This window comes from Rissa tridactyla, chromosome 19, assembly GCF_028500815.1.
Source record: "Rissa tridactyla isolate bRisTri1 chromosome 19, bRisTri1.patW.cur.20221130, whole genome shotgun sequence".
Lineage (NCBI taxonomy): Eukaryota > Metazoa > Chordata > Aves > Charadriiformes > Laridae > Rissa > Rissa tridactyla.
In genome coordinates, this window is record NC_071484.1 from 6,695,488 (window position 1) to 6,716,415 (window position 20,928).

The 20,928-nt window shown below is 46.5% G+C and overlaps 1 protein-coding gene across 3 annotated transcripts in view; it reads left to right on the top strand.

Moving 5' to 3' along the window:
* The window catches only part of FBXL20 (F-box and leucine rich repeat protein 20), a 43,938-nt gene that overhangs the window by 20,063 nt on the left and 2,947 nt on the right, over positions 1–20,928 (top strand). The window contains exons 3-14 of one of the 3 annotated variants that reach the window (XM_054224133.1): positions 3,894–3,948; positions 6,334–6,408; positions 8,806–8,900; positions 9,350–9,418; positions 9,571–9,666; positions 10,930–11,056; positions 13,111–13,185; positions 15,312–15,442; positions 16,873–16,933; positions 17,474–17,518; positions 18,922–18,978; positions 20,032–20,244. In XM_054224133.1, coding sequence (XP_054080108.1) covers positions 3,894–3,948; positions 6,334–6,408; positions 8,806–8,900; positions 9,350–9,418; positions 9,571–9,666; positions 10,930–11,056; positions 13,111–13,185; positions 15,312–15,442; positions 16,873–16,933; positions 17,474–17,518; positions 18,922–18,978; positions 20,032–20,244 — 1,099 coding nt within the window. The remainder of the gene's footprint in view (positions 1–3,893; positions 3,949–6,333; positions 6,409–8,805; positions 8,901–9,349; positions 9,419–9,570; positions 9,667–10,929; positions 11,057–13,110; positions 13,186–15,311; positions 15,443–16,872; positions 16,934–17,473; positions 17,519–18,921; positions 18,979–20,031; positions 20,245–20,928) is intronic. The other 2 variants (XM_054224134.1, XM_054224135.1) reach the window with 2 other exon arrangements.

Here is a 20,928-nt window from a genome sequence, read left to right on the forward strand (position 1 = left end):
TCTAATTAGAGCGGCAGTGGGAAAGTGAGGAGTCCTAGAAAACCCTGAGTGGATTAAAAGGTTGAAACCTGAAAAATGCTCTAACCACAACGTGTTTTGGATAAATTATCCAGTGCTGGACTGTTCAGGCGAAGTTCTACACGTAGTGAGTTGTTTTGCGGGGAAATAATTTAATCTGCTGGAATACCAGAGTTGTTTTAATTCCTGTTTGGAATACTCAGTCTGCCTTCCCCTGTCATCACTGTTTGATGCTGAAGTTATTGGTGTGGATTAGTTTCTTACTGTCAACCCTGAAGAGTAAAAAGACCGACGTAAGAGTACAGCAGTGAGCTGCGAGCAAAGCAGAAATCCTGCGGGTTGGATGGAAAAAGAAACACCCCAGCTGCGTGTCCTTTCATCTGTTAAAGAGACTCAGGAAAACCATTTTTCAAGTAGTGCTGGTCAGCCCGCTGCTACTGACTCTTCTCTGCTTTCTTTCACCAGATAAACTGAACCCAACCAGAGCGGCAGGTATTTCCTAAGGATTTTGTGCTTTGGGACAGTTCCAGGAGGAATTGTCCCTGTATTACTGAGGGAGGGTCTGGAGCCGACTAAGCAAAGTTGAATCCAAATTTCCTGTCAGCTCAGTGTGTTTCCTTGTTGTCGAGTCCAGTTTTAATTGAGCCCCAGGGTAATAGCAAGAATGCATATTATCACAAGTGAACATCTAGATTACCTTTATTTTATACCGTGCAGATTGCTGAAAATAGAGCCAGCATTTCTGCCCCGTACTGTTCCCCTGGTGGAAGGTGGTGTCTGCTCGGTCATTGCTGACCCACGTGGGCAGCTTGTTTGGGGATTTTTGGGTTGTTTTAAGTGTTCCCCAAAAGCCCTTGGAGAAGAAAAAGCCTGTCCTCAGGGTTGTGTTGGAAAACTTAGCTTGGGTCATTGTGTCTGCGAGATTTTAACTGTGCTCCTGCTGTTCTCTCCAGTTCATGCGGAGGGTTGTAGTTGGAGCCAATTCTGAAACGATCAAAACGCTGCTGAAAGAGTGATTTTTATTTTTTTTAGCCGTCTGATTGTGCTGAGTCACTGGCTTAATACTCTTGAACAAATGCAAGTGCAGTTCAGACAACGCTGGAAAAAGCTCTTGAGCTTTTCAGAGCCAAAGTCTCCAAGTTGGACAAGACGGGAGCTCCTGGCGAAGCTCAGCAACCTGAACCTCCGAGGGGAGAGGGACGAGCGTTTCGCTGCGTTGACATCCCTTTGCTGTGTGGGTAGACTGGGAAGGGAGGAGCAGGAAGCGGAAAAGAATTTGGCCAAGACCTAATAGCCCTGAAAGAGGGATGAGATGGTTATTAATAGCCTGGGATTTCCATGGAGAAAGCAGTTTTAATGAAAATATAGAAAGCTTGCGTAGTTACTGACCTAGCCACTGTTCCCATGGAGTTTGGTGGTTTTTTGCTCCTGTGATGGGAACCTAGGGTGAAAGTAAGAATTTTCCCTAGCTTCTATCATTTCCCCAGGCTTTCCTTGTATTGTTGTACATTGACATTGTGTTAAATAAATCCTCGGTGCTCGCATACATGCATGAATAACTGACATTTAATTCCAGGGGAAGGTTTGTCTATAAGCAGTTGAGAGCAAGTACGGGGCTGCTTCTGAAATCCAGGAGGGGGTTCCCAAAACAGAGTTATGGTAAAGCACATACTCTTTCTTTCCCAAACCTCTGAACTGCGTCTATCTCAGCGTGTCACTGGACATTTTGTCTCACGATGAGATGCATAAGGGACAGACAAGAACTATCTTGAACCAAACTCCTTGAACCTGAGTATCTTGGGCAGTGTAGGAACACAGGAGAGCGCGTGGCTGTTTATTCTGCTGTATCCTGACTCAGCTGAATGTTTGAGCGTTAAGCTACGTGATACCTGTGAGCATCTGTGTTTTGATGAATAATCTGCATTCATCCTCTATTGGCAGTGTCCTTTTCTCTTCTTCCACCAACATTGGTGTATTTAAAGTGCTTTTTATATACCTGCCAGTGAAGAAAGCTTGGCCATGTGATAGTTGAATCGTATCATCTCAGCCTTGCTTGTGTCCTCTCCTAAAATTTGAAAATCCAGGATTTGCTACCCGTATATAACAATATACAGATACACGGGTGTCTGGAGGTGTGCGGCACATACCAACTGCGTACAAACCTTGGTGTCGGCAGCAAAAGCCGGGATAAGCCCTTCCTCGTTCAGCTCTAGGACAAAGTGCGGTTGACCTGGGATGCACACAATGTTTGCTCATTGTTCTCAGCGCCTCTTCCCCTGGCTTTTCCAGTATCTGCGCTATTTATTCAAATGTATTCTTTGTACTTATCCGGGGAGATGGATTCATCATGCAGCTCTCTTGGTTTTACATAAGAGTTTCGGTAGCGCGGTAGTACAGGGTGTTTATAAGTCACACGAAAAGAACACGCTGCCAGCAATGTCTTCTCATTTCTAAGTCTCTGCCAGCACAGGCAGGTCTGCTGAGAATCGGGGAAAGTTTATGTATGGCCCCCCCGAGCCCCCAGGCTTGTGGGGAAATGACTCAAGTGCTGCAGGTGTCCAAACGGTCGCTAATCATGGAATCACAGAAGGGTAGGGGTCGGAAGGGACCTGCTCTCCTGAGAAAGTCTGGGGGTTTTGGGGGCAGTGGAGTCTTGTTTTTTCTCGGAATTTCTCCTGGACAACCACACTTTATCTGATGAGTATTTTATAAAATAGCATATAGCATTGGAACAAAATTGCTTGCCCCAGACCTTTATCGCTTGCATCCACCTTCTCTTTCTGGTGGTCTTCGAGTTTAAAGCATATGTGCAAGTGTTTTCTAGTAGTCAAATGTTTGCATTATCTTTGCAAAACCGTTTCATCCTATGGTTTTATATTTGCTAGCAAAGAGAAGGAAACCTTCCTGTTGTTCTGCCCTCCACTTGGCCTGCTCTGTTTTGTGGCGTATGATTGTTTGAATAACTATAAGCCGTGAAATAACCATATTGATAAATTGCTGCAGATTTGGGAGCTTTAAATGGGTTTGGTACTTCCTGCGATCACAGACGGTGGTGTATATGCCCAAGAGAAAAGCTGGATGCCTTAGCCCAGTATAGCATTGCAAAGTATTACTGTCTAATTCCTTTATCCCGATAAATAGGACAGCAACACCGGGGTGTTGGCCTTGGGTGTGCCCTGGCAGAGGAATGACATACTGCGGAGGAGCGACTGCATCGCCTTCATCCTAAACCCTCTCTCCTAGACACTGTACCCGCTCCAGCGAACAAATCATCCGGCTCCGCAAAGCTGCTTTGCAGTGTGGCAGAGCAAAATGCTCCTCCTGCCTCCGTGTTAACGACACTTCGTGTTTAGCACGGCTGTGTGAAAAAGAAGAAATGATCCCTGCACCGAAATGGGGCTGCGGCGTTGCTTTGAACTATTAACTGTTAATTATTGCACCGCCTGCCTTGGAGAGCTGTTGCTAAAGATGTTTTTGCTGAGCAGAGGTGCTGGGCACCGCGATGCTCCTGTGACAAACGGGAGCCCAAACAGCTCAGTGCAGCTCTCTGTTCTGCCGTGTCCTGCCTTAACTGGAGGTTTGACTGTTAAAGTGCACGATACCTGTAAGCGTCTTGGTTTGATAAACGACTGTTCCGTTTACCAGCAGTAAAGACTACGAGGTGCGAGATGAATATTTCACAGTGGCTCGGTATCTGTGTTTTGCTTTCATTTGTTAACTGCTGGCTCTGCGCTTCTTTTCACAGTTTAGCTTTCAACTGAATTACAAAGGAGTTTCGCGGTCTCCAGTCCTTTTCCCCCCCCCGCTTTTGTTTTCCATGTTCTCTTTGTTTGAAATGCCGATAACTGATAAAGTGTCTTTTATTTCTGTTACAGAATTTTCTCTTTCCTGGATGTGGTCACTCTGTGTCGTTGCGCTCAAGTTTCGCGGGTAAGAACCTTCCTCCTTGCTGGGGGATTTGCACAGTTGGTTGGGTTTGGGTGACGATCCTCCTGCCCCAGCCTTCCCTGGCACGTCCAGCCGGGAGGTTTTGTACCAGGGAGCTTTGCGCAACTCAACTATTGTTAATTAGCGTCCCGAATTAACACCGCAATACCAGAAACTACTGATGGCACCGGTGAAGGGGGACTCGAAGCTTGAATACCATTTTCCCGGTGTCCCAGGCCCCGAGCGGGTTTCCAAGGGGAGGTGGCTCACCCTTTGTCCCAGAACTCTCCAGTCAGCCCAGGTTTGTACCAGAGCCTGCGCTGGGGAAAACACCAAACTTGCATGAGTCTCAAATGGCATCTTGTGGGTATTGGTGGAAATATAGAAATTTTGATTCACCAAGATGCTACACAGTCAGTGAGCGTTTACTTTCCTACTTGGATGTAGCTGATGTAAGCGTGGGGGGAAAAAAGCAAGTGTCTGTTTTCTTTAGGGTTGTTTTTTTCCCCTTAAGTAGCTCATAGTTTTGTGGGCTTCAGCTAATGAAATCCAGCTTGGATTATTCACTTAGGAAAATTCCTTCAGCTGCAGGTCCGGTTGTCTAGAGCTCCCAGACTTGTTCAGATACTTTATCCTGCCGGTATCTAATAAGAGACGCAGAGGAGGCATTACTACGGCAGGAGCGGAAAGTCGATCATGCAGAAAGGTGTTTGTAGTGGTGCATTCACCGCGCTGGCAGAGCCGGCGCTGCGTGACACCTGTACAAAACAGAGCAACCTTGGGTTCCGAATTGAAACGGTAACTTGTGTCATTATTCAGTACACATAAGAATAAAAAAGACTATGCTGAAACATTTTTAATTGCTTAAAAAAAATATCCTGTGTGACGTGTAGGCGTCACGGTTATCATCCCGTGGTCCCTGGGTAACGTAGGTCTTCTAGTGAAAGATCTTCCAGCTGAAATTCACTGCTCCAGCGGAACAATATGGGCCAAAATGGGCTGTCAAAGATAGTTGCCAAGGTCAAGGTGTACTCCCATTCTCTGCCGCTTGCTCCTGTTTACACAGTCCACGGGGCATCAGGGAACACGTTAGTCGTTATGTGACACAGTGTGTATTGTAAAGGACTAACAAACGCCTCTGCACAGAGCTGAGAGGCTGTGTGTGATATCCCCTGCGTTACACCTTCAAGGACACTGTTACGACTTGCATCCACTGGTGGGTTTCTTTTCCCTTGGAGCTGTTACTTTTCTCAGGGCAATAACTAGACCTTAAAACAAACATCAGCAATGAGATGTAAAGCGCAGAAAATGAGTGCTCACGGTTCTGTTGTAAGTCTATACGTGGCTTGCACAAGAGCCAGGATACGTATTGTGATGGAGGCGCAGCTTAGTGCGTGTCATAGATGTAGGATAAAAATACGCCTATGTATACATGCGCTCTGTCATAACCATGATGGACTCACGGTTATTATGAGATCTGGTTGTTTACTTTGATTATGTAATTAAAATGTCAAGTATAGTACTCTGTTGACAACCCTTTTGATTCATTAAGGGCAGAATTACTAACGTTCAGTTCCTGGTTCTCATTTTGTAGCATGAGCTATGTGAGAAGGTTGGTTTGTTTGTTTTTTTTAAAAAAAAAAAAAAAAAAAAAAAAAAAAAAAAAAGCCGAAACAAACGCTGAAGTCAGCGGTAGCAAACACTGTCGCTCGGGCACTGGTGGTAGGTCTCGGGTGAGAGCTGGCTGCTTTATCTGGATGTTTACAAAGCTTTGACTTTCTCCATCCCTGGGACGCGGCACCCCGTTGCACCGAGCTGTGGAACTGCCTTGAGCACCTCTTTCTGCTGGAGGCCAGAGAGAAGGTGTGCGAGACCAGAGCCTCACCCACCGCTTATGGGATGTCACCGCATAGTCCTCCGTCCCAGCGCCACCGAGTCCTCCGCGTCCTCAGACTAGAGTCATTCTCGTGGCAGCGTAGGTGCCTGGGGTGGGGTCTCCTCTGGGACTCGCCCATGTCCTGGTACCCTCCATCTCCATGGTGGTCCTGCCGGCGTCCTTTAAAGGCGTTGGTTTAGCCGCGGAGGGGATTAGATTTCAGCCAGGACCGTGAAGATGCCCGTGCTCCAGCTCTGCCTCCCATCCCAGGCTCAGCGGCGCCGCTCTCGAGGGAGCAGAAGTGGCCGGGGCGGCGCGGGCTTGTGACGTGTCGCCGGTAGGCGAGGGGACGATTCTGGTAACTGCACAGTTCTCCTTGTTGGCTGTAATTACTTGTTGCTTTAACGTCTGAGACAGAATGTTGTTTCTAAAAGGAGCAAACTGTAACTAGGGTCCCCACTGGCGGTTTTTTTCATATTAACAACACATTTACATTTTTTCCCCCGATAAAGGCATGGAATGTTCTGGCCCTGGATGGCAGTAACTGGCAGCGAATTGACCTGTTTGATTTCCAGAGGGATATTGAGGTATAATTAAGTGACATACAAACCCATTTTTCTTGTTAAAATGTAATTACAGCCTAGAATGGATTAATACTCCCAGCGTAACCCTTTTTACCTTCCCTGGAGATAGAAATCATTAATTTCAGTTCTTCTTAGCTTCAGGGAGTCTTTAAAGTCTTGGCAATCCATTCAGCTTTTGAAAATGGACAGAATTGTATATCTGTATCAAGACTTCAAGGTAGTAATAGAAGGGAAGTATTTTTGTGTGTGTTCTGAACACAGAAATAAGTAAATAGGTGTGTTCTTGTGGAAAACCGGCTGCTGTACAGCAGAATTTAGGCTACTTTTCCTTTCGCTCACAGAAACGTTAACGTGGCACTGACATCAACCATTAAGACTGAATGCCTTTTGAAACACGGCCTGCACTATATCTATCCTTTCCTCTCTGTTTTTAATGTCAAAAATTGAAACTTAAGTGAAGGCGATTCAGGGGGACGAGGTCAAAATTATTCCTAAAAGACGCAGCTGTGGAAAAGCTTTGTTGTAGCTGTTATAAATCTGTTAGTTGGGGGCTGCTCGGCACTGGTAGGGATGGGGGCTGTTGTCGTGCTCTTCTGAAAATTCAAATTGCATTAATCAGGACAAGAGACCAAAAAAAACAACCCTTAAGTTTCTTATCAGACTGTTATATCCTCTGTAAAACATGTTGGAGGAGGGAGATAGAGAGTGTCTCGTTTTAAATCGTTACGGGCAGAGGCATAAAGCGGGTGATGACTGAAGATTCACACCTTGGGAGGACGGGTGGGAAATAACACACGTCCTTTGTGGAGGAAAGAGTTAAAATAATCTCTTCCTGCCAGCTGTGTATCTAAGTGTATCTAAGGAGACAGGGGGACGCAGGGATAAAGGACAGGCCCGTGGCACTGTGACTTCTGCTTGCGGGGGTCGGGGTGGCCTCAGGCTTCTTGAAGGAAGTAAATGGTGTGATTTTTGGTCTTGATAATAAATACTTTTATCTCTTTAACATGCCTTGAAAGTTCCAGACCCATATCACGATTTAGTTTCATGGAGGTAGAGCAAAGTTGTCGGTGGTGCCTGGTGCGTGGAGGCAGCAGCCCTGCTGTGGAGGAGGGAGGGAGGAGCGATGCCATGAATCCAAACCAGGCTTTGCTCGTTCTTGAGTGCTTTTTGCATGGTTTTAACATCTCTTTGTTCTCCAACGCCACTCTGTACATCAAACACGTGTTCTTGCATAAGCACGGACTTCCCCTTTTAAAACAAACTGCTGGAATATGTTGTACCTAACCTGAAAGTACCAGCTGGGCTTGCTGATGTCCTGAGCGTTGTTTGCTTTAAAGGAATGTAAATTCTACATATAAACGTGTTTCAATCCTCTAATTCAAGCCTATGAATTCATGGCCTTGCTAGAGGAATTGCAAAACCACCCGGACTGTTCCCGATTTTCCAGCCCTTCTACATGGACATGCAGGTCGAGCATTGGCCTGGGCAGGACGGCGGCCACGGAGCTGCTCCTGGCGCAGCCAGTGGCCAGATGTCACCAGATGTCACCAGAACCCTGGGCAGAGACCTGTTAAATTTGGTCTCCCGTTCTTGATTGTGGTATTACGATGTTCCAAGCCTTGCGCTTGATATTTTTTTGGCTCGGAAAAAGATTATCGTAGAATATCTTCATCATTATAGAGGTCTTAAATGCCAGCTAGTACTTGAAGAACTGAGTGACGTTCCTTTCTGTGACGAACAGCCACGTAGACTAAAGTGGAAGGGAAGGGTTTTGAATTTCTGGACGCTGATACAAATGTTCTCTCGGTGGTTTTTGGGCTTCATTCGGAGTGAGAAATAGCTGGGTACATGCTAGCTTGTAGTGGGGTCTTTGGAGGCTTCCATCCATTACAGATTTGAAATTAAAAAAGCATTTTTCTAGATCTCTTCAACACAAATTTTTCTAAATCCCTTTTTCCACGAGAGTGAAACTCACGGGCTGGTTCTGCCTCATCTCTATTTCGAATAGAAATTTAAGTATATTCATTTATAGTACATTAACTCTAGTTATTTATAAATCTCGCTGCCGTGTTGTCGCAGTGGTGTTGCTTCTTCCCCCTCTCTTGGGCACTCCGTACCGATGGCTGGCAGCTCTGAACGGGGGGAAGTTCCCCAGTCCTTAGCCCGAGGTTGCCTACTCTGGCTTTAGGTAATTGTTCCTCGTCTCTCCATCTTCAGAAGCTGAATAATTCTCCCTCTCCCTGCCTTAGGTTATTGTCATGGCGGTTTTTTGTTTTGTTTCCTTAGCACTGTTTTACCTAGAATAACAAACTGTTGTTAATCTGCAAAATTTTGAATTTCAACTTTTTGAATGCCGATGTCACTTTTGGATTTTAACATAATTCTTTTTGTCTCCGACAGGGCCGAGTAGTTGAGAATATCTCTAAAAGATGTGGGGGTTTCTTGCGGAAATTAAGCCTGCGTGGCTGTCTAGGGGTCGGAGACAATGCGTTAAGGTAGCGGTATGGCTTCTTTCTGCTCTTAAATGTGATGTAAAGAATGATTCCGTTTCTACAACCGCAGAGGACTAGAATAATTTATGAACACTTTGAAACTGAGATCTTAGCCTGTGTGTCTAACTTCAAACATCAGGAGCGATAACAGATAAGCCTTTTTAATTTATCATTTTTTTTAGCTTCACACAGTAGCCATTTTTCTCAGTTCTCATTAAAATAATGCCTTCTGCTACTACGGGCTACGTGGTAATTGGTGCTGAATTACAAACTTTTGCCTTTTGGCTGGGAAATCCCAAGGCAAGATATAGGGCAACGTAAATTATTTTCTTTACTTATTAATTTTGCTTGAGACAACTTTGTAAAATTAGATCTGATGCTACAGATAAATGCTGGAAAACATCTGGAAATCTATTGGCTGAAAAATGCTGTGTCTTTCCTTTTCTTTAAAGGACATTTGCACAGAACTGCAGAAATATTGAGGTATTGAACCTAAATGGCTGTACCAAGATCACGGATGCGTGAGTAACATTCTCATGTTTGTCCCGTTGTCCCCTTTTCTGTGTGCGCCGTGTTACATTCTCTATTTTAAGATGATGCGATGCATGTCGTATGAGACTTACATGACTCTGAATGAATTCATTGCATGAATGTCCTGTGTGCTCTCTTTCAGTACGTGTACCAGCCTCAGTAAGTTCTGCTCGAAACTCAGGCACCTTGATTTGGCTTCCTGCACGTCCATAACCAACCTGTCTCTGAAAGCACTGAGGTAGGAGTCAACAACACTGACTTTTGCTGGTCGATTCCAGATCGTGTGACCCACCGTTGCCCCGTGTCTCGTGTGCCTGGGAGGAGACTGGCATAGTCTGAGGTGTAACTCTGACTAGAATTCAGGCGTTCCCCGGCAGAGCTCAGCACTCACACCTTGTGCCTCCTGGTTTGCAGACGGAGGACTCAGCAAAAGCTGCCCTTGACCTTGTTTTTATCCATCCTGGTGGTTAGTGGCAGTAGAAGAAGAATTATATTCTATTAAAGTTGCGGAGGAGGGATTTTGGGGGAGACAAAGGTCTTAGTCTGCCTTTTTAAAATGCTCGTTTACCAACAGTCGTCATCTTCATTGTCAGTGTACCATCGCGTACGGAGTGATTGTTTACATAGCTACATCACCAACATGTGACGATCTGTCTTTTTAAACTGCTTAGGAGACATATAACTGCTTAAATCTGCTAAATGGAATTGCCAAGTAATCTAGAAAAGGAAGGGACAGACAGACATTGGTGGGAAGATATTGGGACAGAGAAAAGGAGGCAAAAAAAGACCCCTAAAGGTAACAATAGAGGCCAAGCTATTTAAAAAAAAAAAATCAGTGATATACCACTGGAATAAAAGAAAATACTGGAAAGCTGTATCACGGGGGAAAAAAATACTGGAGGGGTGAATCTAGATACCAGAAGAAAAAACGGATTTGAAAGAACAAATGAATAATTAAATTATTTTTGTAGCTACGTTAAAATACTTTGAGCCTGGTTTTTCCTTCCCTTGAGGGTCTTCATTCTTGTCTCTAATTTCATAAGGTCAAATTTGTGCTGCAGCTGTCTTAAATACACGATAGCATGTGTAGCTCTTCCTAATTACAAATTGTACTTGAGCGTTACTCCTGCTGGCAGCTGTTTGCAAATGCCAAGTTACACCTGGGAAGTGAGAAGCAGCATGGCAGAAACCAACCCTGTTTGGGAGTTTGGTGGTATTCAGATCCAGAAAGTGTATAACCAGCGTCCGTGCTTGTACAGGAGCTGGGCGGTGTCTGAAATGGGATCAATCAGGCTTTTTTTACCCTACTGATACCCTGATTTAGACTTCCTGGTACTGCCTCTGGAGCTGATGTTGGGCAGGCGTTCCCTGTGGGGGTGCGGGTGTCATCTGCGCTCAGGCGGGTTCCAGAAATGGGAATTTCCTAGATTCTGGCTTGAAGCAGGTTTTCTTTCCAAAACAAAACCAAGTTTTCCCCGTGCTTTCCCTTTCACCCCCAAAGCGAGGGATGCCCACTGCTGGAGCAGCTGAATATCTCCTGGTGCGACCAAGTGACTAAGGATGGCATCCAGGCGCTGGTGAGAGGCTGTGGGGGACTCAAAGCCCTGTTTCTGAAGGGCTGCACGCAGGTACGGCTCCACGGAGGGGGCTCCGATTGAATAATAACAGCTGGCGGGTTTCTCCTGTAACCGAAAGTACGGGCATGAAGTATTGTGGATTTTTCTATTTCCAGAAACGTTACATTACTGAAATTACTCACAATCTGTCTGTTGGAGATTAACTGCCTTTATTGAAATTCTTTAATAGCTTTGAGCTCAGCGTGAATGGTGGGACAGTGAACAAATGGCATATCTAGCTGTAGAATCATTCATTCTTTTTTTTCCCCATCGGGAACACATTGAGCAAACTTTTTTTTTTTAAAAAGAGGAGATAACTTTGTTATTCATGGCTAGACCCATCCGTTTCTGAAGGCTCAGAAAATTTCAGAAAGCGTGACAGGACTTTCATCTGCGCTGGTGATAGAATTTCCTCTGCGTGTCGTTTGGATCTTCTAGTTCATCAAAGAGAATCGCTGTGTACGCGACTCCTTGAAAAGACACCTCTGCCGCCGCTCAGGAGCATAGTACTATTCCCCCGAGCGTCTCTCTTGAGCTAGAACAGTGTATTTTGAAGAGGGCAGAGACACAAAGTGATGTTTGTACTTTGGAATATATAAATGGTGCACTAAATGGTGAAGCTCAAAGGGGTGGGTTTTTTTACCCCTTTCTTATGCTTTTTGTTATTTAGACTAACTTCCTTTAATCTTTCTTTACTGTCTTACCTGGTGAGTCATTGAAAAGTTTAGTAAGTTAAATACTTCCCTGTATTACAACTTTACTGAGGGTTTATATCAATTACGAACTGGGGCGTGGGGAACGTCGACCCTGAGCTTTACTCTTTTAAGGAGAAATGGCTCCTCGCAGAGCTATTTTGCAAAGAATGTGGGGACTAATTCTTGTTTTTTTTACTTACGTGGGCTGGGGTCTTTTTCATGCAGACAGATAGGCTAGAAAGGAGCAAATGTGTGTCTTGGAATCTTGTCCTCGAAAAAGGAGAATAAAACTGACCCTGGAGCAATTGGAACTTGCGACCCAGAGACTCCCAAGAGTTCAAGAGCCTCAGGGCAAACCTGGGAAATCATCTCTGGTCTGTGTTAGGTCCTTGTACCCGAACATTTGCAGCGTGTATTCGGGTTGGATTTGGGTTTTTTCTTGGGGTGGGGATTCCTTAAATACGAGTCAATAAGCGGCATTTTTGGCTGCTGTGTGTAGATAAACAGCTGGATGTTTTTATTTTGCAAAAAAAAAAACCCCAAACCCTTATTTCCCCTGTGCGTGACCGCAGAAAGTCCTGAAAGGTTGTTAGGGTGAGCAAAGCACTAATGCGCTGACGACGTGCAGAAGGCGCCAGTACCCTTGTGTGCACCGGAAAGCCCAGCTGTAAGGGCTATAGTCAGTAATTTTTTCTAAATTTATGCTCCTGTTGGGTTTTTGAGACGTGAGATGGGTATACATGGCTGTAAAAATGACTCGCTTAAAGATATAACAATCTCAGCCTATTTTGAGAATTCAGGTCATAGAAACAGCTTGAGTTTCTAGTAATTTATGGTGTCATGAGTAATATTGATGGCAATACCTCCTTGTTATCAATTACTTGCCATCTGTTCTTATAGATTTAAGAATAGCAGGCTTTTTTATCATCAGAGAGCAACCTGGATGTGTTTGTGCTCCTCACATTGAAATAAGGCTGGTGGTTTTTTTTTTTTAGTTCCAGTATTGCAGTATAAAAATAGTGTTACTTACAGGCCCTCGCTAGTGAAGCGTTTCCTTAATTCCTGTAAATAGTTTCTGATTTCACTACTTGGTTGCTAATTATGCGTGTTTGACCGGATCAGCTTTTCTTTAAATGAGTAACTTTGTGTTGTGAGCCTTTGAACTCTGTTCCTGAGATGGTGGTAAAAAAAAAAAAAAAAAACCCAACCAAAAAGACATGGCTTTTTGCTGTGTTTCTTGAGACTGCAGCGCATTGCCCTCCTCCCCCGTAGGTGTCCAAACCACGGACGTGTTATTGTTCTCAAAGCTTGATTTTGAATATTGCTTCAAGTATTAACGGGTTGCTTCGGTCTCTGAATTTTTCTTTCCAGCTTGAGGATGAAGCTCTGAAATACATTGGTGCACATTGTCCCGAGCTGGTGACTTTAAACCTTCAAACATGCTTAGTAAGTAAAGCTTCCTCTGATTTCCCAGCTCCCCAGCAGCGTGCGTTTCGAGGCCGTCCCTGAGCAGAACCGTGCAGAATGTGCTCCATCCCAGAAATACCGTCATCCCTGCAGACAGGGCAATTGTATATTTACGAGACTCTTAAAAATAGTTGATGAAAACCAGCTTTTTGGTAGCGTGCAGTAATGTTGAATAAGCCCCCGAAACAGCGTCGTAGCATTCGGTTTGTTAGAATTGTTTGTGTCTCTGCCCTGCCCACGGGGCTTCTAAACCCATTTACTGGATGAGCTGGAAAAATTCTTTCCGTGGGGCTGGAGCGGTGGGGTGTGATTTTTAAAATTGAACCAAGAAATGCCGTTTCCTTGGTTCCTTTGTAAAATTGAACCAAGAAATGCCGTTTCCCTGCACAGAAGGGCTCTAAACCAGTTATTCCGCAGTGCCAAAAATGTGTATTTATGCCAAAAAAGAAATTGGAATGGGCTCTTTGTATGTCCCATGGTGCAGTTAGTCTGACACAGGGAGTAACGGGATGATCTCTTCCTTTTTCCACGGAAGCGGGCAAGGCCTTTGGGGGCTGTGGGGCTGTTCCCAGACCTGGTTAAGGAGTAGCTTTACCAGTTACTGGGCTGGCTCGAGACTGGTGCCTGTCCACCTGGGACTGGGGGCTTGCGAAGGAGGAGCTGGGCTGTTCGCCAGCTCCAGACCTGCGTCTATGGAGAGGCAGGAAGGGGAGAGGCGAACAGGCGGAAGGGAGAAGAAAACTAAGAAGGTTCTTGATCACCTTAACTGAAAATACCAAGTTCTGCTCGGTTTCTGTTTCCACGGGCTCCAGCGCCAGTACCAGCCCACAGACTTGCTGGTTGCTGTTTTAAAAGCAGCAGCACCGGTCCCTCGGTTGATGCTTTTCTGTGGGAGTGGAGTCTGGCCTCTGGCTGCCGCTGAAAATCCAGAACCTGAGAACTGAGGTTTAACCTGGTCCCCCAGCACGCACAGCCCCTGCCACCTCGTGTCCCTTTTCCCCTCGTCCCTCTTGGTCCCGTGCGGCACCTGGGACACATCCACCCCGAGTCCCAGCCCCGTGTGCTCTTGCACGTGTCGGGGAACATCTGGAGCAGCTTCGTGTGCCGTTGCCGTCCCAGAGCAGAGCAGGCAGGGCTGGACCTGCCCGGGGACAGGGAACTGCTGGAGAGGGTGCAGCAAAGGGCTACCGAGATGCTGAGGGGACTGGAACACCTCTCTGATGGAGAAAGGCTGAGGGATTTGGGTCTTTTCACTCTGGAAAAAAGGCAACTGAGGGGGGATCTTATCAACGCTTATAAATACTGAAAGGGGGGGTGTCAGGAGGATGGGGCCAGGCTCTTCTCAGTGGTGCCCGGGGACAGGACAAGGGGTAACGGGCACAAACTTGCCCCTGGGAAGTTCCATCTCAACAGGAGGAGGAACTTCTTTGCTGTGAGGGTGGCAGAGCCCTGGCACAGGCTGCCCAGAGAGGTGGGGGAGTCTCCGTCTCTGGAGACATTCCAACCCCGCCTGGCCGCGTTCCTGTGCCACCTGCTCTGGGTGACCCTGCTCTGGCCGGGGGTTGGAGGGGGTGATCTCCAGAGGGCCCTGCCAACCCTATGATTCTATGATTTAACATGGTTTGGGCTGTGAGCCCGTCTCTCACCATTCAGTTTTGGTCCCAAACCACCACAGTGTATATTTTTAAAAGGCTGTTCGTGAAAACAACCTGCTGCTTATTTTATGGGTAGCTCTGACTCTTGGGTGCTCTCTTGTCTTGGGTTTTGGCCAAGAAGGTCTGTACGAGCAAGGGCAGCAGAGGAAGGCAGGAGACCGAATCGGGGCCTGTGGCTACTGTGCTTTCCCCCATCGCTCACATGGCCCGAGCTCGGAAACATTTCCATGCATGTGGAATCACTTTCCAAATGTTTACAAGTCACTTCAATGCGGCTTATCCTGTTTCGGCTGCTCCAGTGAAATATTTGAATGCATTTTTGGGTTGAAAGGAGCGTAACTTGGCCTCAGTTAAATGCCTGGTCGGAAATCTGAGAAGGGAAATACGCAGCGCCTTGCACCTCCACCTACGTTGTTATGGCTTGTGATGTTGTTATTGTTTTTCTTGTAGCAAATAACAGATGATGGTCTCATTACAATATGCAGAGGATGCCACAAGTTACAATCCTTGTGTGCTTCAGGCTGCTCTAACATTACAGATGCCATCCTGAACGCCCTGGGACAGAACTGCCCGCGGCTTAGGTAAGTCCCCTCTGCGCAGCTCCCCCCGCTCCGGCCACCCGCTGCGCGTCGAGCAGAGGATCTTGGTGACAGGGTCACATAATAGTTGAGCTGCTTTAGACTCTGCAGGTCTTCCTGAACGTGCACCACTTGTCCCTGAGCTTTTTAGCTCTACCCAAACTTCTGGTTTCTAACCTCGTGCGAATAAAAGAGCAGTGGAAGAGCTCCGTGCCGTGGGGGCGCGCGCTGCCCGTGGGCCCGCGTTAGTCGCCGTCTCCTCTTACGCCATTGTCTATCTGCTTTTGTTCTTCTATGAAAAACAGTTGAGGTTAGGTTACTTTTGTATTGAGAACCGAAAACACATTTAAACAACATTGTTTCCTCTTGACACATGATATTAACGGGGTTTTCACGATGATTTTTGTAGCAGATGGAATTTGTGCTTTCACTCTGCTTGACAGAGTGGGCTTCCAGCGACGTCCCTGCAGGTGCTTGCCTCTTTTATTATTATTTTTTAAGACTTTCTCTTATTAGGACGAGTTTCTTCAGGAAGACTTCACTATAATTCAGAAAATGGCCAGGTGCAGAAAGAAGAGACAGTTTTATTCTCTGACATCTGTAACAGCTGAGTGGCCTGTTTTTAAATGGCATAAAATGCATGTCTTCGGGGGAAAAAAAAAAAACCCAAACTTTTTTCTAATATAAGTTCATTTAAAGAACGATGGGTTCAAAGTGTGGCACACACGTGTATGTATGCAAAGCGGGTGTGAAAGAGGAAGGTAAAACACGATTCCGGTTCCAAATGGTTTCTGTGTTTATGTTCAGCTGCAGCTTTGTAGCATTAAGCTCCGTGCAGTAAAATGCGTAACGCGCTTTAGGCAAGTTGGCTTCCTTCTCCACAAAGGTAGATAAATACGTTAATATTTTGAAGCAAACCTCTGTAGAGCTGCAGTAGCTGTCTGCCAGAAGGTTTGTGGTGTCACAGAAGCAAGCGGTTCGCCTCGTAGAAGACTTCAGACTGTTCTGTCGAGGCATTAAATATTTATTCTGTCATGCTCAGCTGCCAGGCTGTCGCGTGTTACACCCTGTTTCACGGCGAGATCTGTGTTTTGGGTGGAAACCAGAGGAAATCCCTCGGGGAGGTTGTGGAGTGTCCAGCAATGAAGGTTTTTAAGAGCGCCTTAGTCCAACCCTTGTGGGATTAGACCCCCCCAAATCCCAGCGGGGGATGGACCGGGTGGCCCGTGGAGTTCCCTTTTCGCCTGACTTCTTCTTTTCTTTCCCTGTGACCTACACTCAGGTATAGAGGGTGGATGCTCTGTGCAAATTATCCTCTCAGAGAGCACAGCCTAAACCGGGTCAGACTTTTCTGGGTTGCTGGAAGCTTTTAATGAAACACTCTGAAAAGCAAAATGACTCCACCATGGTTATTATAAATTCTTTCTGTGCAGAATATTAGAAGTTGCAAGGTGTTCTCAACTAACAGATGTGGGCTTTACCACTCTAGCTAGGGTAAGTGCTCCTTTCCACTGTTTCATCGAGTATCTTTGCTTTCTTTTCACGATAGATATGAACAAATGTAGCTTTCTCTTCAGCGTAGATTTTTATAATGCTTTAGATCTCAGCCTTTGAGGGGCAGCTGAGTTACAAAAATGAGGTCGTGCGTAATCTTTCGCATTGTCCTGACCCCCACGTCTGGGAGGACGTGCATCCAAACTACAATGAAATGTTAAATACTTGGGAGTTATAAACTTTACTGTTTGTTTTTCTAGATTAATCTGTGTTGTGTCCAAGTGACCCTGAATTTAACTGCCTTCACTTTCTATGAATTAAAAAAAACCTCCGTGCCTTTAAATGAGTGAAATTCCCAGATTTCCTTTACTATACTTGGTGCCGCTTGTAAAGAAGCGGCAAACTTGCCTTCCAGTCATGATGTTTCATGGAGGAAAACCCTTCGTTTTTAAAAAGAACTGTCTTTATTGTAATTGTGTTTATATTTGCTGCCTGAACTTTGCCCTTAGTTTGTGTGTTTGGTCTTTTGTTTGTTCCTAGAACTGCCATGAGCTTGAAAAAATGGACCTGGAAGAGTGCGTCCAGGTAGGAGGTGCCGCCTCTGGCTGTTTCTCTTTTAGCACAGTCCCAGCAGGGTGGGAAGATGGTGAGAAAGTAATAGACGGTCTCCAAAGGAGAGCTTGATTTAGAATCCTGAACAAGGAAATTGGATGTATTTGGATAAGAAAATACTGCTTTTGTAGCTTGATCCTTTGTTCATATTTCATAGTAATGACTGCTGCTGTAAATACTAAAAAAAAAAAACCTTTAATAGTGAGAGATGTGTCCTGAAGGTCATGTAATAGATGTGTGAATTGTGACCCTTGACACAAGACCAAATCCCAGAGTAAAACCTTTTAAGGCAGGGGAAGGCTTGTCCTTCATCCATTGCTAGGAATAATGGAAATTCTCTGTTTCGGAAAAACATAGCCAGGTTGTTTGAACAGCAGTGACATTACATGGCATGGCAACAACTTGAAATAAAACTGGGGTGCCCATAAATAAATGAAACTGGGGTGCCGTTAGCCTTCCTCAGACAGAGGGATGTAAGGTCATGGGTCCGTTATTGTCGACTTGTTTAACCCTGTGCTGCAGCCGCCTTCATGAGTTTTAAGGAGGTCTCATATATCACTACATGCTGTTCTGTAGGGTGTGTGCCATAAGCTGATAACCGTTTCAGGGGAGCATTTTTAGGGAAAATAGTTGAATTTACTCAAGATCCCATGAAAAAAATCTCTATCCCTAAGGATGGAGTCGAAATTGATTCAGATAAAGACAGTGGAGGTAGTAGGATTTTGCCTCCTGCCACGAGAACAGCGTGACCCCAGTATTGTGTGCTTCCTGATGGTTACAGGGCAGAAATTTAGGAGATCACAAGAGGAAATGACAATAGTCCAGACAGGAAGTGATTTAAAGTTAACCCAAAAGAGGAAGATTGGGCTGTGTCCTTGGACTGACTGCTTTGAACAAAGACAGCCCAGCAAGTTCCCTTCGGAATGCTTTCAGATTAGAAAGCCATTGCGTGGAGTCTCTCTCTTTGGAAGAATAAAGAGGAACAATTCCGCAATCCCCCAGGCTGTTGGGAGGGGATTTGAACACCTCTGGTACTTTGGGAGACAAGCATTTAGGAGACATTGTGGTGTTGAAGAAGTCTGCTTGCTTCTTTCCCTTAATTGTGAGCTTATTTTGTAAGAGCTACTGTAAAAAGTCCAAAAAACCCAGCAATACCTGGGTCTTAACAGCCCTTTAAGGCTATGAGTTGATGTCTATAAGGGAGTGGAACAATCTGTATATCTGAGATGTTGTCACACAGGAGATGAGCTCCTGAGGAGCTCAGGAGGGGAACACTGTCATCGATTAGGCAAAAACTTGCAGTTTTTCTTTCACAGGGGGGAAAAAAGTCCTTGTGCAAAGCACTCGGCGTGAAAGGGCCTTTTCTTTTTTTCCAGATAACAGACAGTACGCTAATCCAGCTTTCCATACACTGTCCGCGGCTTCAGGTTCTGGTGAGTGTTATAAGTCAGCCTTTCAGCATTTTCTTTCCATAAACAAAGGGATTTTAAGCGCTGCCTGTGGGGATTTGTCTCTTTGACTTCATAGACACGTTGCGAAGGCTTTGGAAGAATTCGGCTAGAAACTTGACCCCGGAGAACCTATTGTCCCTCCCCTACCGCTAGCGTTAATCATACGCCAGGCACCCCCAGCTGCCTGAAAATGAATTGTAGGACACTGGATTCTCCTGGTCCCAGCCTGTGGCTGTCCCCAGCTGGTCCCGGGCTGTCAGTCCGTCTGCAGGAGAGGAGACGGCGGCCCCTCTCACCTGTAGTGCGGAGCTGGGAACCGAGACCTGGAAGGCTTGCTGGCTCTGGAAAGCAACGTTCCTCTTGGTCTAAATTTCTGGGAATTTAGTCTCGGTCTCCTCTGTATCTACTGCTCTGTTGTCAGCACGAGAGAACCTGCCCTGGGAGGCGGGGGAATCAGTCTGTGGGTTTTCCTGCGCACGCTGAGCCCCTCAACAAAGCAACAGGCTGATCTGTCTCCTAGCTGAAGCCCTGCTTCCTCCTCAAGAACTTTTAAGTTGCAAACCGCTCCCCCCCCGCCCCCCCCCCCCCCCCCCCCAAAAAAAAAAAAGTGCACTGAGTAGGTGACATTACGCTTCTGCTGCTTCTTAGCCCCAGTGACGGCGTCCTTCCCGTGATGTGTAAAGCCACAGATTTTACAAAGGTGGTGTCTTCAATAGCAGAGGTCCTGGCCATCCTGGCCCTGTGGGTCTCGTCTTCCAGCAGTCGCCTTTCCCATTGCACTTCAGCTGTGGGAGTTGTCCCTTTCCAGGGACATTAGTCACTGGAGGCCCATGGAGCCCAGTGCCCGGAGTCTGGAATGCAGCCATGGCTCCAGTACGGGGAGTAAAGACCTGTCCAAAACACCAGCGTGGCAAACCACTCCGAACCAGTGAAATGTGGGCCATCTTCTCGCTTGTCCCGCAGTGTCCCCCGTCAGGGTGTTGGTTTCTCCATGCCTATGGCAGAGGCTGCTAACTTGGCTGTGTTTGGATGCAGAGTTTGTCCCACTGTGAGCTGATCACGGACGATGGGATTCGTCACTTGGGCAACGGCGCCTGCGCGCACGACCGCTTGGAGGTGATCGAGCTGGACAACTGCCCTTTGATCACAGACGCCTCCCTGGAGCACCTGAAAAGCTGCCACAGCTTGGAGAGGATAGAACTGTACGACTGTCAGCAAATCACGCGGGCAGGGATCAAGAGACTCAGGGTAAAAAAAAAATAATAATAAAACACCGCTAAGGCTATGACTTGAACGCATTATCCGGCGGGGAGGAGGGAGGGCTGAGGTTTTGGATTCCTCGTGATGTGGTTCTCACTCTTAAAAGTACTGTGAGAACCATCGCCTGTGACGTTACTAGCTGTCCTGCGCGCAGGCTGGGTGGGGAAGCACGCTAGCTGGCAGGGAGGGGAGAGAATCGCTGTGTTTGCTGAGCGGTAGCGGAAAGGACTCAGCAAGCAAGAGCTCATTTTACGAGCGCTCGCACGGGACAGTGCCCTTCGAAAGGTGGGACCCAGAGTCGGTGCCGCAGCGAATGTGTAGAGTGGCACCTCCTCGCCCCTGCTTTCTGTGCTCAGCGTAGATTCTGGTGCGCTTCCCACTGCCACTTCCCGCAGAAATAACTCCAGCTAATCCCGTAGCAAAGCCAGGCTGCTGCAGGGGAGGCTGCGTGTCCTTGGGAGCGAGACAGAGCCAGGGCCGCTCTGTCACTGGCTGCTGGTCATCCAAGGCATTCGGTGGCCCAGTGATTCCCTCCCGAGTCTGTTTCCCTCGGTAAAAGAGGAGCAGTAACATTTTCTTCGCAAAGAGAACACGGATCCGTAGAGTTGGACGTTGTTCTGTTCCCCGTGGCTAGCGCAGGATTAATGGGAGGGAGGAGCATCGCTCTTATTC